This window comes from Phocoena sinus, chromosome 11 (genome assembly GCF_008692025.1).
Source record: "Phocoena sinus isolate mPhoSin1 chromosome 11, mPhoSin1.pri, whole genome shotgun sequence".
NCBI classification, from domain to species: domain Eukaryota; kingdom Metazoa; phylum Chordata; class Mammalia; order Artiodactyla; family Phocoenidae; genus Phocoena; species Phocoena sinus.
Window position 1 is genome coordinate 83,022,902 of NC_045773.1, and position 16,766 is coordinate 83,039,667.

At 39.1% G+C, this 16,766-nt stretch overlaps 2 protein-coding genes across 2 annotated transcripts; both read left to right on the forward strand.

Moving 5' to 3' along the window:
* Positions 1 to 76: 76 nt before the first annotated feature.
* On the forward strand, positions 77 to 12,069 carry LOC116762418 (histone H2B type 1-C/E/F/G/I-like). The gene is made up of 2 exons (XM_032649337.1): positions 77 to 480; positions 10,678 to 12,069. The coding sequence occupies exon 1, from the start codon at positions 91 to 93 to the stop codon at positions 469 to 471; it is 381 nt and encodes a 126-aa protein (XP_032505228.1). The 5' UTR covers positions 77 to 90; the 3' UTR covers positions 472 to 480; positions 10,678 to 12,069.
* A 1,492-nt stretch (positions 12,070 to 13,561) lies between these two features.
* On the forward strand, positions 13,562 to 15,884 carry H1-6 (H1.6 linker histone, cluster member). The gene has a single exon (XM_032649299.1). It carries the CDS (start codon positions 14,288 to 14,290, stop codon positions 14,963 to 14,965), a length of 678 nt encoding a protein of 225 aa, XP_032505190.1. The 5' UTR covers positions 13,562 to 14,287; the 3' UTR covers positions 14,966 to 15,884.
* The last annotated feature ends 882 nt before the right edge of the window (positions 15,885 to 16,766 follow it).

Here is a 16,766-nt window from a genome sequence, read left to right on the forward strand (position 1 = left end):
GTCTGCATCCTTCATTAGCATAAAGGCCCTATAAATAGCAGAAATCCTCTTTATACTTTCATTTTATTTTTCGTGTTTTGAGGTTTTAAAATGCCAGAGTCAGCCAAGTCCGTTCCTGCCCCGAAGAAGGGCTCTAAGAAGGCAGTGACCAAGGCGCAGAAGAAAGATGGCAAGAAGCGCAAGCGCAGCCGCAAGGAGAGCTATTCCGTGTACGTGTACAAGGTGCTGAAGCAGGTCCACCCGGACACCGGCATCTCGTCCAAGGCCATGGGCATCATGAACTCGTTCGTCAACGACATCTTCGAGCGCATTGCGGGCGAGGCGTCGCGCCTGGCGCATTATAACAAGCGCTCGACCATCACGTCCAGGGAGATCCAAACGGCCGTGCGCCTGCTGCTGCCCGGGGAGCTGGCCAAGCACGCTGTGTCTGAGGGCACCAAGGCTGTCACCAAGTACACCAGCTCCAAGTAAACTTGCCAAGTAAGCGTCTTTACAGCTAATCCCAAAGGCTCTTTTAAGAGCCACCCACATGTCCACAAAGAGAGTTGTAACCTGCTGCTTATTTTCTATAAGTTGAAGTTTGGCCAAAAGTACTGTGCATTAATTAGAAGACAAAGGTAGAAAAATTTGTAAGTCCTATTAATGGGTCTAAGGAATGACAAGTGAAGCTGTTAAAAGCACTGCCAGGTTGTTGGGTTTTGGCATTGTTGTGTCAAATGTTACCCATTACCCGTTGCAATTAGGGGGTCACCGCAAGTATAAAGTCAGCTATTTTTTGAGTCCCAGTGATCAATGTACTGTAATTGACCTACAGCTATCTGAATACGAAAATTAACTGCGTAAGTGGCTGGTGGTTTGTAATACGCAGTCGGGGTTGACGAACTGCTTTAAGAGATGCTTGCAACTTGGCAAGTTTCCATGGAGGTTGAACCGAGGGCTGGCACCGAAAGGTGGGGAAACTAGGCGGGAAGAGAAAGGAGGCTATTGAACTTGGCATACAAAGTCTCTAGGAGAGAACCTTCCCAAACCAGGTAGTCGCGCGGCGGGGAGGGGGGGTGGGGGAGGGAGCTGGCAAGTTCCACCTTCCCTTAAGCAGTTTAATCTTTGTTCCAGGGGAAGATTTTAAAGTGAAAGAAACGCATTTTGCGTTTAATTTATCCAAGTCTAGAACACATTTTCAGCACCTAGGAGTAAACTTTGCTTTCTCTGTAAAAAAGTGGGAGACTACAGGAATAAAATTTATGTTACAAGGAAAACAGGTTTTTTTGTTGTTGTTTAACGATTTGAGGTAAGATACAATGTGATTTAGATTACTTAACATTAAGACCCCGTGATTCTAAATGTGCAGTTTTCTTTGATCCTGGGAAAAATACTAAGGCCTGTCTGGCGCTAGACAGGTGTCCATTGGAACACGGCTCCACAGTTACTGGCTGCCTAACCTGGAAGTTACCTGAGAAATGAGGTGCAGCCCTGGCTTAATTAAGGTAGAAGTGCAAATATAGGACAATGGCACAGACTCATCACACAAGCTCTTCAGCCAAACTATAAAGTTTCCCAAGTCCTTCAACAACTGAAATTGGATTTTTTTCTATACCCCTAGTGAGCCTGCGCAAGGACTGATGATCCAAATCAGACTAACCTCTCCTCACTGCCAACTAATCAGTTTACCCCAAAAATGTGCAAACATTCACTATCCCAGGCTGACTACAAGGTTTTGTTTTGTTTTTGTTTTCTCCTTCTCTTCCCCTCTTTTCCTCACATATAAATTCTGGTTTGCCTTTGTTGGATGAAATAACAACTATTGCTTGATTTCTCTTCAGTACAAGAGCAGGCTGCCTAATCATTAACACCTTGGACCATTTATTTCTGAAGATTCCACCAAGACATTGTTTACCCGAGCCCTACCTTAGGAATCAATAGAAAAGTGAACTGAAAATGTACCTTGTCTAGCCCTGGGCACTTTGAGTTTTCTGTTCATCTTCCCTTGGCTCTTGTATGCTAAAATTTATTTTTACCCAAGTCTGCTTCTTATTTTGGTTCTTAGATTGTACTTTGTCGATTGGATACACATTAGTGGTTTTATCGCTAGATCATTAATTAGTTGGTGGCAGAGGACAGGGTATCTGGAATCTGGTTCATTTGTTCATCCTTTTTGGGTTGTTTGTGTTTGTCTGAGGATTCTGGTCATCTCTGGCATTTGAGAACACAGGACGAGGAAGTTGGTGTTTTTCTTTCTGGCCTTTGATGGGATCCACTGTGTTTGGTGTTTTGTGTTTGTATACTGTGGGTTCTTTTAACTAAAAATCAGAGTTTCTTTCTTCCTCTCAAAACTGTCTGTTATCGTGATTACTCAGTATGAGTCCAAATCATTGTCAGTATCTGCAAAAATAACATTCCTGCTTCAAAGATAAATGAATATAAAATGGCCGCCTAAAACTTTTAACTTTAATAAAGCGTTAGACCTAACAGGAGACTTAAGACAAGAAAGAAAACAAGGAAACAGCATCTCCAGCCTACAATTGGCCTGTCTCTTGCTATGCCGAAGCCTCTAAAGTTTATTATTCAATAATTCCAAAAAAATATTGTCCCTTCTTGCTCTTTAAGTAAGGTCAGAGAGGAGAGAGAAGAAATATGTCATTATAAATAAAGCTATTGAGTCAGAAAAAAGAGAGGGCTTCCAATACCAATGTTTGTAGAGAACAAACATTAAATAGTTTATTAACCTTAATGAGTTCATTGTGAGGGATATGGCACCGGAAACTAGAATTTCCTACCAAACTTAGAAGGATATCAGAGAATTTACTCATATTCCCAGCAGTGGTGTACCCTGAGGGATCTCTGATCTTGATCACATTTGTTTCTTTAACTGATCAACATACTTAAATCTCTGGTTGCTTTTAAATTAAATCTCTTTAAGTTTTGTTCCAGTTTCACAATTAGCTCCTCTAACTTGTACAATGATTGAGAATATTTTCTGCTTTATGAATACAAATAATTTTGAGCAAATTATCTACCTCAGCAGAAAATTTTAAAAGTTATAATGTAAACTTAAATAGCTTATATAAAGACTAAAAAACATACATCAATTTAAAATAAGAGCAAAATCAAATTCTCCAGATGCTTTAAACGTGCTACCTCTTTAAGTTGTAACTCAGACAGAAAAGAAAGTTTAACTGAATTTAATTAGTGGTCTTAGTTAACACATTACAAGATAAGAAAAAAACAGAACTACTCCATTATTTTTGAACAACTTAAATATTTTAATACATGGCATGTAATTCTATAGGAAATTTAAAAATCACGTATTTCTAATCAAGTTAACCCTTTGGATAAATTTGCTGGCTTAACAATTCTGCTTTACAAACTGGCTCTACATCTTTTTCTTTATTATTGTTATAATGTAAGAATAATGTTAGTATAGTATTCTAGTTTACACAAGTTTAGGGGTTATTTTCTTTAAAAAAAACTAAGTTAAAATTATTAAATTTCTTTAACTCTACTGATTAGATGAGTTATCATCACTTTATTTAAAATTTTACATTACGTAAATTATGCATTGAACTAAATTATCACAAAATAGTGATAATGTAGATAGGTAATGTCATTTTTAAAATGGAATTAATTTTTCTAATGTTACAAATCATAAGGACTCATTGTGTCAGCTTAAATACTGAGTTCAAAGTCTATAGATAACTTTAAAAATTTAGATAAATATTAAATTGGGTAAATTAAATAAGTTGGAGGGTACAAAATACACATCACTAAAAACAGATCTATGCAAGTCTTTTATTTTCACACAGTTAAGAATGACCATAGATTAACAGGTTAGAGAACATATAGATGCCGTAGGAGAATAGAAATAGCTATGCTTGATTTTGCTACTTTAAATATGTAGAAGGGATATGTAAAGTGTGTATGTGGACCCAGAGGACAAGGCAGGTTTTGGACGGCCTCCTGGTTTCCTTATGCCTATGAGGGAACACAGTTGCCTGTTTTTCTAAAGGGCTGTCGTTAATACAAACAGCTCTGACTCTACCAAGTACTATAGCTGCAGAGAAACACAAATATGTGCACAAGCAATGGCTATGTTTGGTCTGTTTATTTATTAGAAAGTTGTTACTGTTCATTAATGTAGTAAATTCAGTTTTATATGTATTGTCTTATTTATGCTGACAAGGTAATAATACTTTAGAGCTGCCATTAAAGACTGAATTTATAACTATATTAGTTTATCAACCACCCCTCAATAAAAATTGACTATCCAAATCTCTCATCTCTCTGTAGCCCAACCACTTCCAGACTTCATGGTCATGTAACAAAAAATAACTCCAACACAAGCACAAACTAGTTCAAGTTTTACAAAGATGTTGATTATCTCAAAAACTTGGCAAGTGACTGAATATTGCTATATATCCAATTAGTACAAATTGAAAAACAATAAAGGTGGGACAGTGCTTCAACCATATCTCAAGAACCACAGCATTAACAAATCAATTTCATGTTATTGTTTTGAAATATATGGATCTTTTTTGCCACCTGGGAATACTTGTGATAATTTTAAATAATAAAACATGAGATCATGGACAAAATATAAAACTATTCTTATCAGAACATATCAATCTATATCACCCCCTAACTGCTGAGAAGATAATACAAATAATTTAAAGTAAAATTCCCAAAAGAACATAAACTTACTGTGCCAAAATTTTACTTCTAACCTTAATAATAATGATAATATGACCTACATCTAAATATTCCCATAAATTCTCATCATTTGAAATTGTACCACAAGATCCATGTGACTTGTCTTTTCTTCTCTTTTGACATTTTCAGGTGTCAGATATTATCTAAAACTAATGTAGGCTACACTGTCATATATACAACAAATGCAATCTACATTTCAAAAAAAGACTTCAACAGACACACCTCTACATAATATACAGTTAAAGATTGTATTAAAAGAGACTCCCCAAAGTGTCAACTTTTAACAATGCTAGAAAAGACCATTTCCAGTATTTTTAACTACAAATGTTGTAGTTCAGGACAAATGGAATTTTTCTTTTTTTTCACAGCATAAACATGTTTAGAATCCTACCACTTGCATATACACTCTCATTGGAAAGCCAATCGTGACACATTAAAAGATTTCCAGAATTTTGGAAGTAGGAAGCTTCCTCCTAAGATTCTACAGATCAAGATGAGATCTAGAATAGATAGCTTTTTCCTTCTCCTTCCCGTTGTGTTATTCTTTGTCCTTTTCTCCATTATCAGTTTTTCCAATGATTAGATTTCAGATTTGTTCTTCTCAAGTATTAGAAAAAAATTAAAAATCCCCAGAGCCTAGCCCTCTATCTATACCTTGACTAAAAGTTCCTGAACAAAAGAATGTGTACTACATAATTTATTTCTGAGTATGGCTCAAATTAGAGTTACAACTGTGGTTAGGAAAAATGACACTTATTTAACTTAAATCCATCAAGGTAATCTTTGAGGCCTGTTCTTCTAATTAAGACATACCAATTAAGTACTTGAAGATAATAGAGATTTCAAATATTTCTTATTATATTTGTGATTGTCCTCATAACGTTTTTGTCTTCCTCCTCTGTCTAATATGCAGATGACTAAGTGTTACAAAGAGGAGGCTAAAACCCGCTACTCTATTATGAGAGTCTTGACCAAAGTGGAGAAGTTGAGAGACTCTGATGCCAGAAATGGTGAAGATATGACCTACCTAAGATGGAAATGCTGACTGAGAGTCAGTGGACCATATTATACAGAGGCAGCCTGTCACATATTCTTCACAGCCAATCTTGAGAGTTTTTAGACAATCACTATTTTTCTTTTTTTTTTTTTAATCCTCTTTGGTCTGTGTAAGAACAGATTGTCCACACTGAACCCTTTCCTACTGAAAATAATGTACAAACATGATATCCTGTTCCTAGACAGCCCAAAGGTATTTCCTCCCCTCTTTCTCTTTCATAGTCATCTTTTTTGACTTGGATGAAATCAATCTATTGCTTGGCATACCTTATACACAAGTTAACAGTGTGCTAATAATTAACTAAGTGTCTTTGAGTTACTGTTTGACAAACCTAGTACTCTGAGCCTGTGGGGTGATAGTAATTACCTACTTGAGAAGATGGAGTGAGGATTAAATGAAATAGAAAATATAAAATATTTGCCCTAGAAATGGTATGGATGCCAGTAAAATGGCTGCACAGCATTGCTCCCTGTTGACAGAAGTGTAGCCCCTGGAGATAAAACCTCCCGGTTTGACGCTGAGCTTGCCACCTATTAGCTGTGAGACTGATACAAGTCATTAATCTCTCTGTGCCTCTTCTATATCTTGAGGATGATGGTAATAGCACCTACCTTCTAGATGTTTGTGATGATCAAAGACCTTTAATGCATAGAACACACTTTGAGGGGTGCCTGGTACATGGTAGGTACTCAGTTTTTGTGTGGTGTTTGACAAGTTTCATTTATAACCTTCTTTATGCCCTAAAGGGAACTAAGGCAGCTTGTGACTGAAGACCTCAGTCGGTAGGAGCTGGTTTTTCTTAAATGATAGGAATTTCACAAGTGATATAAAAAGATTGCCAACAGATTCCTTTGCATTTACCTTGGTCCAACAGGTTGACAGAAAATGCATTATTTTTCCCACACTTGTACTTAATTAGCTCTCTAGGCGTATACCTAAGGACATAAGGAATGATAGCTATCACTTGTCTTGAAGCGTCCAGATTTCGAAGGGTGTGTAGATTCAGTACTTTGCTGTCCAACAGTCCTAAATTTAAAAGGTATTAAAAATTATCTAGCTTTTCCAAAATTTCACCCTGTGCAATCCTGGATGACTAAGCGTAAAATTAATTGGGCCAAATACACAGTTGCCTTTGACCTTGCCAGCAAGACGTTCTAGGCTCTGACTAAATTCTTTGGACTCTGAAAATCAGCTTGACATATCTTCAAGTACTATGGGTTTATTATAAATTAGGAAAAAGTGAGTAAATTTGGAGAATCAACTCTTTCTTATTGTCCCACCTCAGTTCTGAGGAAGGAAAATGAAGCTTTGGTTTGCTTATTTAAAGACTTACATAACCTTATCATCCAATAAGCAATTTGTATAGTAATTAATGGAAAGAGTTGGTTTCATCTTGCTATGGGTATTCATGGTATTAGATCTCCCCAGCTGCAGGCTCCAAGGGATGAAGGAACAGAAATGATGGGACTTGTCTCATTCTATAAGGAGACTGATATACTTAAAGGAGGCAATACTGGGGTAAAACCTTGACTTCATCACCTATAGCTCTAAACTTGTCTTCTGACAAGATCGAGTTCTCCAACAGTAAAAGAATTGGCTTCAAAAGCAATAAGGAAGAAACTTTGTTCTCATTTTCTTTTCTCTCTCCTCTCCTCCCCTCCTCCCTTCTTTTCTTTTCTTTTCACTTTTTTTTCCCTACTATAATTGGCCCAAACTCAGCTGTAGGACAGGATATAAAAATATCAAAGATTAAAATGTGCCCGTATTGGGACTCCCCTGGTGGTCCAGTGGTTAAGACTTCTCCTTCCAATGCAGGGGGTGTCAGTTCAATCCCTGGTCAGGGAGCTAAGATCCCACGTGCCTCGTGGCCAAAGAAACAAAACATGACACAGAAGCAATATTGTAACAAATTCAATAAAGACTTTAAAAAATGGTCCACATCAAAAAAAAAAAAAAAAAAGAAAAGAAAAGAAAAATCTTAAAAAAAAATGTGCCCCTTTTATTGTTAGATTTGCTTAAACAATTGAGGTGTTAGACGCTGGTCACTAGATTTTTAAACACATGCATTTGGGCTTTAATGCACTGAAATACATATATTTTTAAAAATTGAAATTAATAAACAAATACGATTGTGTGTTTAACAATTCTACAGAGATGATGCAAGTTCTGAGATCTTGAATGGAAGAAAGGCTGCTAGCCTCAAAGGTGGGTCAAGGATACCCAGCAAGCATCAGGGTAAGCGCTTTTTGGAGGTTTTGGAAAGTGCTTGGCCTCCCTGACTCTAAGCATCAGAGACTGAGCCTGGCTCCATCGATTCTAGACATAAATAATGCTGAGTGGATTGAAATTGTTTTTCCTATATACTTTTTTTATAAGTTTTTTTTTTAAGAGCAGTTTTAGGTTTACAACAAAATTGAGAGGGAGGTACAGAGATTCCTCAAATACTCCCTACACCCATACACCCACACATGCATAGCCTTTCCCAATACCAGCATCACTCACCAGAATGGTACTTTTTTTTAAACCAAGGATGAACCTATATTGACACAGCATAATCACCCAAAGTCCATAGTTGACCTTAGGGCTCATTCTTGATGTTGTACATTCTATGAGTTTGGTCAAATGTATAATGACGTATATTCATTGTTATAATACCATACAGAATTTTTCACTGTCCTAAAATGATCGGAAATTTTAATAAGCTGGAAATGAGGGGAAGGGGCTGTGAGGTCTTTATCCTTCTAGCGTGTGAGCTGGGGCATCATGGATGGTCTGGAACGGGTCTGAAAGAGCTGTATCTTCCTTTAGGATATTCCAAAGACCTGAAACACGGTTTGACGGACTCTTCCCCTGCCCACTGTCTGCGGCCTCTTTCTCTCATGTTCTGTACTGCAGCCAGATTTGCACACACTCTGCTTTTCCTGGTTTTCATCCTCGCATATATGCTGGACCTCGTCTTTGATATTTTCACCACAGAGGGAATGAAGACAGAGTTTTGGAATGGTCTGAGGAGGGGATTTCTGCCCTTTCTTCTCTGGTCCTAAGGACCACCTTCTGGTTCTTGTTCCTCCAGCTATCTTCAGTGACTGTCTCCTTGGAAAAGGACAAAGTCACTATCCTCTTGGAGCTTACATCTCAGCTGGGGAAGAGAGACAACAAACAATCGTTACTATGAGTAATTACATAGAATATGAGAAAGGAATAAATGTTATGGAAAGGGAAAATGGAAAACAGGAAAAGGGGGGATCAAGAGGGGTGGTAGATATAATATACACATTAGCACTAATTAAAATGCTTAATATAACAAGAGTAGCTAACACTAGTGTAGCACTTGGTATGGGCCAGGTACTGTTCTGAGTGCTTTACACTATTAACTCAATTTATTCTCAGACAATAAAATGTTAGTTGGAAAGCACATACAAAACTCTTGGAGGAAGACCCAGCAATGAAGAAAAGAAGAGAAATCAAAGCCCCATTGGTTCTACCTTGAATACCTGTCCCTCTTTTTCTAGCACCACCATCACTGCCCTCATTCTGGGCGTGAGCTGGTGAGAAGAGCTGTGCTTCCCTCCAGCACAGTCCTTCAATTTGGTGCATTTTCAACAGTGTTTAAGATAACACGTGCCACTTGCAATTGTTAAGGCTGCTACATCTGAAGCAACAGTGAGTTTGTTAAACTACTGGAACATCAGAGATCACACCATGAGTCAGCAGAGATGGTCAATGGTTTGTGTGGGAGACTGTGGCCTTCACCAGCTAAAGAGAGGACTGCTTCCCCCTTGCCCACCCGCCACTACCACCAGGATCTGCTTCCAGGCAGAGCTTTCTCAAAACTTAAATAACTATGTAACTGTGACTACATTTTTACAAGCACACACAAACCATGTAGCAAGAGCCTCTCTCTGTAAAGTGGAGTGACGGCCTGAGTGTAAGCTGTGTCAAGCGTGGCTTATAATTACGAGTATTCATATTACCCAAACGTGTGACCAATTTTCACAGAAACCCATATGTCCCCGCCCCACTAATGTGTCAGCCCACAGGTAGTAAAGAGGACTCCTTAGTAAGCAAACCCTGCATATACTTCCTTGCACTGAATTTGGACACCAAGAGAGCATAAAATTAGGTTTGCCTCTGCCTACCTGTGAAGAAGAGTTGGAAAAATGCATTTCAAAACAACCCAGGAAAGAGACTAAGCATTTATTTGGGTACATTTCCATTAGATGTTTGATTTGGTTCATTTGAAAGTGGGGAATGATTTCACCTGCCAGCAGCCCAGAGAGATGAGCATGTGAGAAAAGGGAGGCTTCTGGGAACTGTTAAAACTGCTTCATGTGGGAATAACAAGCTTGAACTCTTCAACCTGTCATCATGCAAGGGCCTTCCTCATCCTTCACAAGCGGTTCTACAAGGCTCACCCCCAAGCACCTCACCCTAGACAATCCCCACCCACCTGGCCTTTGTCACTATGTCTCCTTTGTGAAAAGTCCTAATACCCTTTCCTCACCTGACAAATTCCTACCCGCCCTTCAAGACGTAGCTCAAATGTAAGTTATAGGACACTGACTAGATCATGCTCATCTTTTATTTACAAGCGCACGTAGACTCAAATGCTAGAGGGTGTGGTTTTACTGTAGAGGATGGTTCAGCATCCAACAGCTGTGCCACCTGGGAAACTCAGTCTCTCTGAGCCTTAATTTCCTCATGTATAAAGCAGGGAGGACCATCATACGTACCTCAGAAGGTTGTTGCAAGATTAAATGCATTGGTGTCTAAAGTGCTTACAGCACTGCCTGGCACAGAACAAACACCAATGAACATTAGCCATCGCCATTATTACTGTTCTCAGAATCAAGTACAATATCAGATATTTGATGAATTATAGAAGTGAATTAATCAATCAATCTCTTTTTTTACAGGAGGAGCAAATGGGCTTTAGAAATGTATTTTCCCACCACTGGTCACTGCTGGACACTGTTGCATCTCACAAATAAGTCAATGAAAATGATACTAGAAGAAGATAAAAGGAGGTATTTTTAACAATCACGGAAGGATCAATAAGAACTTGGCTAAAACATTTATTTTGAGTATAAAAATATTAAATGATAATTGCAGAAATTTGTAAGAAGAGAAATATATAACAAAGGAAATTAAAATAAATCTTAGTATCTCTTTTCTATATGTATATATGAATATGAACACAGACATGAGATCCATCTCTAATAAGTATATATCATATATAAAGCAAATTTAGGTATCATGCTACATATACACAGCTAATTTTCTAGGTAACATGCCTAGAAACGCACATTTTTAATAGATGTATGATTACTTATTAATTAGTCCTCTGTTACTGGCTATTTAGAAGGAGTTCCATTTTTATGCATTATAAATCATACAGATCACACTTCTTTTTACATAAATCTTTGTTTAAATATTTGATTATTTCCTTGGGACGGACTTCTAGAAGTAGAAATACTAAATCACAAGGTAAAACCATTTTTTAAGGCCCTTAATATATACGTTCATCAAATTGCCATTGAGAGGGACCATGCCAACTTATAACGCCAACATAATACAATAATTCCTATTTTACAGCAGTCATATTTACTGAGAATATTTTTAAAACACTTAATCAGATAGACCAAAAAAAATATTGAAATGTAATTTCCTTCATTATGAGTGAAGGTAGTTTTTTCCCCATATTTTTATTAGCCATGATCCCATAAGAAATAAACTGCTGCAAAACAATGAACAGGATTGCAACAGTTCCACGGGAAAGCACTCTGTAAAGAATAAGTAGGATCTTAGGTTAAGACCAAAAAAGGGAATATTTATCAGGTGCCTCCTTTGCCCAGGACTGTGTTGGAATAATGAACCATGTTTGGCTATGTGTAACTAAAACTACTTTTATCTAGGTTGTCTCTAATAAGCCTCCTAATCATTCCATGAGAAAAGTATCTGCTATGGATTGATTTATGCCCACCCCTCCTCCAAAATTCATATTCTGAAGCCCTAACCCCCAATGTGACTATATTTGGAGACAGGGCTTTTCGGAGGTAATTTAGGCTACAGAGGTCATAGAGGTGGGGCCCTAATCCAATAGGATTCATGGCCTTATAAGAAGAGAAAGAGAGAGCCATCACTCTCCTGGTGTGCATGCACTCATGAAAGGCCATGTAAGGACACAGCAAGAAGGCAGCCGTCTATAGGGTAGGAAAAGAGGTCTCACCAGAACCTGACCATGCTGGCACCCTGACCTCGGATTTCTAGACTCCAGAGCTTTGAGGAAATAAATGTCTATTGTTTAAGCCATGCACTCTAGAGTATTTTGTTTGAGTTGCCTGAGCAGACTAAGTGTGAGATGGGAGAAGGAGAGCCTTTTGAAGCCAGACTTCTTAAAATCAAATCCCAGCCTTCCTGCTCACTAGCTCTAAGACTTTGGGCAAGTTGTGTGACTTTTCTGTGACTCAGTTTCCTCATCTATAAAATGATTTCATACATTTATTTTTTAAATTTTTTGAGGGGAAAATACTTGGGACAATGACTGTCACATATATATGGTGTATATGTGTGTGAGCTTGTTTTTATGGTATCTTTTCGAATTATAATGCAAAATATGAATCATGGTTTTTTCTCTGGATCTTAAATTATGGAATCTAAGAATTTTAGAAAACTAGCCAATTCTCTGTTACTTTTACAGCCATGAGTGATATGTTCTGTCAACCTGTAAATATAAGGATCAATCCACTCATACCCGACCCTAAGCCACTGACGTTTAATGGTACGACCTCTCAGGGATCACCGAGGTTCAGAGAAACCAAATACACGTTAAAACAGAGCCCTTGGTAAGATGCACCCGTAATCCCTCTAAGTAGAAAAGAATTTTCAAACTGAGGGTCACAATGGCTGTGAAATCAATCTCATGATTTGCAACCAGCATTTTTTAAAAAATAAAATAAACTAGATGAAAATATATCAGAATGCACCTAAGATAGTATTGTTTTCAGAATTTATGTTTCATATGTGTGTGTAAGTGCACATGTGAGCATGTATGTGAGACAGAGAGAGTGAAAGAGACTTTTCTACCTCACTTTGCAATCAGAAGTTTGAAAGTCTCATCATCTCATTTCCTCTTCAGAAGTATTTCAAATGTAGACTCTCTTTTCCCACACTCTCTCCTCAAATGAAGCTCTTGTCTTTCTTCTGAGACTATTACAACAGACTACCAACCTCTGACATTAGGCTTTCCACAATAATTGTTTATGTGAAAAATCGAAAATCAAGGCAACTACAACAACCATACAAGAAGACAACTACTACAAAAATACATAAGCTCTCTCCTTAAAAGCCTCCAGTGGTTGCCCAGTCTGTAGAATGTCACCAAATTTCTCACGCAGGCGTTTGCGGATCTTTGCAAGATGGTCCTTATGGGATTTTCCTTTGCTGAACCTGGACTCTGGTCATATTACACCGTTCCCTCAACATCCTCCTGGAAGGCCAGGCCTTGAAACTCTTATACACCTCTGAGAAAGCTGAGTCTTAGAACAAGCCCAGAGAAACATCCTAGACATTATTCCAATAACTCTTTTCCCACAGCTCTGCAGGACACCTGCCAGCCCAGTCCTGTTAGAGATCTGGGTCTGTCGTTTCCACTGAGCTCTTCAGACCAGGGTTCCTGCCTCATATTTTATAGTTAATTAAGTGCAGGGATTGTATCTGTTTCCTTACATATTCTTTTTGAGGGTGGAGGGTGAAGGGGGTGGGTGTGGGTATAGGGGTAAGGTTTGAACTAATGAAACCAGGAGCAAAACTCAGTTCAAGATGCCCTCTACAAGGGGGACCTGATTTTGGCCAAGCAGATATCATGTGTGAAATCCAGGTAATTTACTCCATGCTTGAGGGTCTGCTATCAAGCCTTAGGGACTGAGAAGTGGTTTTAGTCACAAGCAATCCACATGCCTGTAGATCATTGTTTATTAGATTGTTTGCCCAAATAAGGTGTTATCCTGAAGTTTTTTGACAATTCTAAAAGCATCTTCCAACTCTGCAGTGAGACATCTAAGATATCTGTGTTACTTCCCTCATATACATAAATAATTTTCAATAAAAATCAGGGCGTGAATAATTTATTTTCTCCACCAACTGAAAGCCAACCATTTGGAAGACCAGTTAGAAGAGATGAGATAAGTCATTCATTAAAAATTACTTTTATATTTACACGGAAGAGAGGAAGTTTTGTGCTTCCCTTTGAATTTTGTTGAAAATCGAGGGCTTTATTGAACAGTTTTGGCATGCAGGGTCATTTTTCATTAAAAGGCAAAAAGTCATCTGAAATCTGTATCTCCATGGTTTATTCAGCAGTGGAACCTGGGCGATTCCATGCAGAGGGTATTCGAGGCATTCAACTTTTGGCAGGGAAACAAACACAAATGCTCCTTCCCCAAGGGGCGGGGGCGGTGCCTGAGCGACGCACCAATCACAGCGCGCCCTGCCCTATATAAGGCCCTGAGGCCCGTTCAGTAGTTTATGCTATTTGCTAGGTGGTACGTATTGCTCTACTGTATTGTAATGCCTGAGATGGTGCCCGTCGCTCTAGCGGACCGGGTTCCACCGTCCATGGAGAAACCTCCCCCCCAAAAAACGGGCAAGAAGCCGGTTGGTTTGACGGGTGAAAGTCGCAAGACCACAAGCGCCTCATTGTCCAAGTTGATCATCGAGGCCCTTTCCATTTCTCAAGAGAGAGCTGGTATGTCTGTGGTAGCGCTGAAAAAGGCGCTAGCAGCCGTGGGCTATGACGTGGAGAAGAACAACAGCCGCATCAAGCTGGGTCTCAAGAGCCTGGTTAGCAAAGGAATTCTGGTGCAGACCAGGGGTACCGGTGCTTCCGGCTCTTTCAAGCTCAGCAAGAAAGTTGCTGCTGAGCCCAAGGGAAAGGTCAAGAAGCCTGCTTCTACCAAGATGAAAAAGCATGTCTTGGCCGGAGACTCCAAATCTCTGCAGAAAGCTAAGACCAACAAAAGAGCAAAGACACCGAGGACAACAATGGCTGAGAAAGCAGGTTCGAGTGGCAGAAAAGCTAAAGGCGCCAAGGGCAAACAACAACGGCAAAGTCCAGCGAAGGCCAGAGCAGGGAAGCCCAAGGCTGGGAATTCTAAACTGACCCAGCTGAAGACTAATCCTAGGAAAGCAACAACCAAGAAGTAACATTTCGGCAACAGCCAGTTTTCATAGAACCCAACGGCTCTTTTAAGAGCCACTCAAATGATTTTGAGGGTGTAACATTGCGTGTTCAGAAGACCCCGGAAGAAACGACTATTCGTCAACTTTATCACTTGACAATGAGCAAGATTGTGATTTGGTGATAGTGTCTTGTCAGACAAACGGTAGAGACTCTGAAGAGCTCTGGTTACTTAAAAGTATGCTGACTGCCCAGTTCCAGAAAGTTAGGTTGTCCATCCTAATAAAAATAAGGCACATTCCTTGTATGTAAGTTCCTAAATGCTTAGAAAAGTGGATTTTAAGTCGAGAGAGGAGATAAGCTCCGTGCCCAACCATACCTGACCATGTTTTTTCACCTAATGATACTCTAGTATATGATTTAACGTGCCTTTCCATGTAAGATTTCTGAACTCAGTCTCCATGGACTTTACAGGGGTTAATATATAGAAACCAAGGTCTCAGTTTGGATTAGTGAGAAGTTTACCTCTCGTTAAACAGATTTCTTTCCACTATGATTCGTTGCGTAAATCGCAGATGTCTCCGTTTTACATTTGCAAGAATATTGAAATGCCTTTCACCTTCATTAGTTTGTAAGTAGTTACCAGATGACTATATATTAAGCACATACTGTTACATTAAAATTTGGTTTGATAATATCATTAGTCTTAATATAATTGTTCTCTGTTTATGAAGAGAATGATAGGCTTGTTCAGGTTGTGCTACACAGGCTGAAAAACGTTAACTCTAAAACGTGTGGAGATGTTGGAGGTTCAAATATTAGGGTGTGACCTTTAAATCACAAACCTGCTTGTACTAGGAAACGCTTAGGGTCGGAGTTAAAGCTTCTTTTCCGCTTTAAACAGTTTAGTTTGTTTTCACTTAGCTTGTAATTTAGCGTTCTTAAAGATCCTCGTAAAATAAATATATACTGTTAATCTTATTTGGGCCTTGGTATTGGGGCGACTTCGAACAAAGCCCATTGCAAAACTACGTAATTAATGCAGTCACACATACAAACATGTTCTATATCCTGTCTGAATTCATTTGTATAATCGGGCCACAGAAAAAAAAATTAATTGTATCCTATATGGAGAACGACTAAATACAATGGTTTCAATTTGTACAGAATCAGCCACAGCCCCGCTTTGCTTGGATAAGGTGGCCATTGTTTCCCTCTGAGGTTGGAGTTGGGATAGTGCAGGAAAATTCTTCACTTGCTGGACAAGGCAGTGAGCTACTTCTCTGTGTCCAGCAGTGGACTGACCCCAGACTATCACCGCAAAGAGAAAAGAGGAACAACTGGCTTCATCCCGCCCAGAAGCCAGCCGACCTCCCGGCACTACTCCAACCTGTGCAGAAGCGGCTCGGCCACTCTGCGCCTTTGTTCCTCGGGCTCATTAGCGCCTGCATTGCATCGGATTAAAAAGTTAACCAATGAAGGTTTTCCCTTAAGTTCCGGGTACCGGTATGAAACCCCTTGTTTTGGCCAATAGGAAAACAGCCTTGTAACACCACCCTCCGTAATTAAACAGTGGTTTCTTCGCCACACTGAGAACCAGCCAATGAAAGCTTGTCCCCAAAGAGCCTTCATTTGCATAGCCCTAGTGTTGTGTGGGTGATACTATGAACTTTTGTGCCATGGATGCCTCCAGCCGTCCACTTAAGAAGGACAGTTCTAGTATTTCCAGATTTCTCTCATGGGTCCAATCTTATACATCACTTTGCGTTTCACCGTTTCCGAAAGCCTACTTTCTTCATAAAAGACCCAAGTTTCTTAACACCTTAG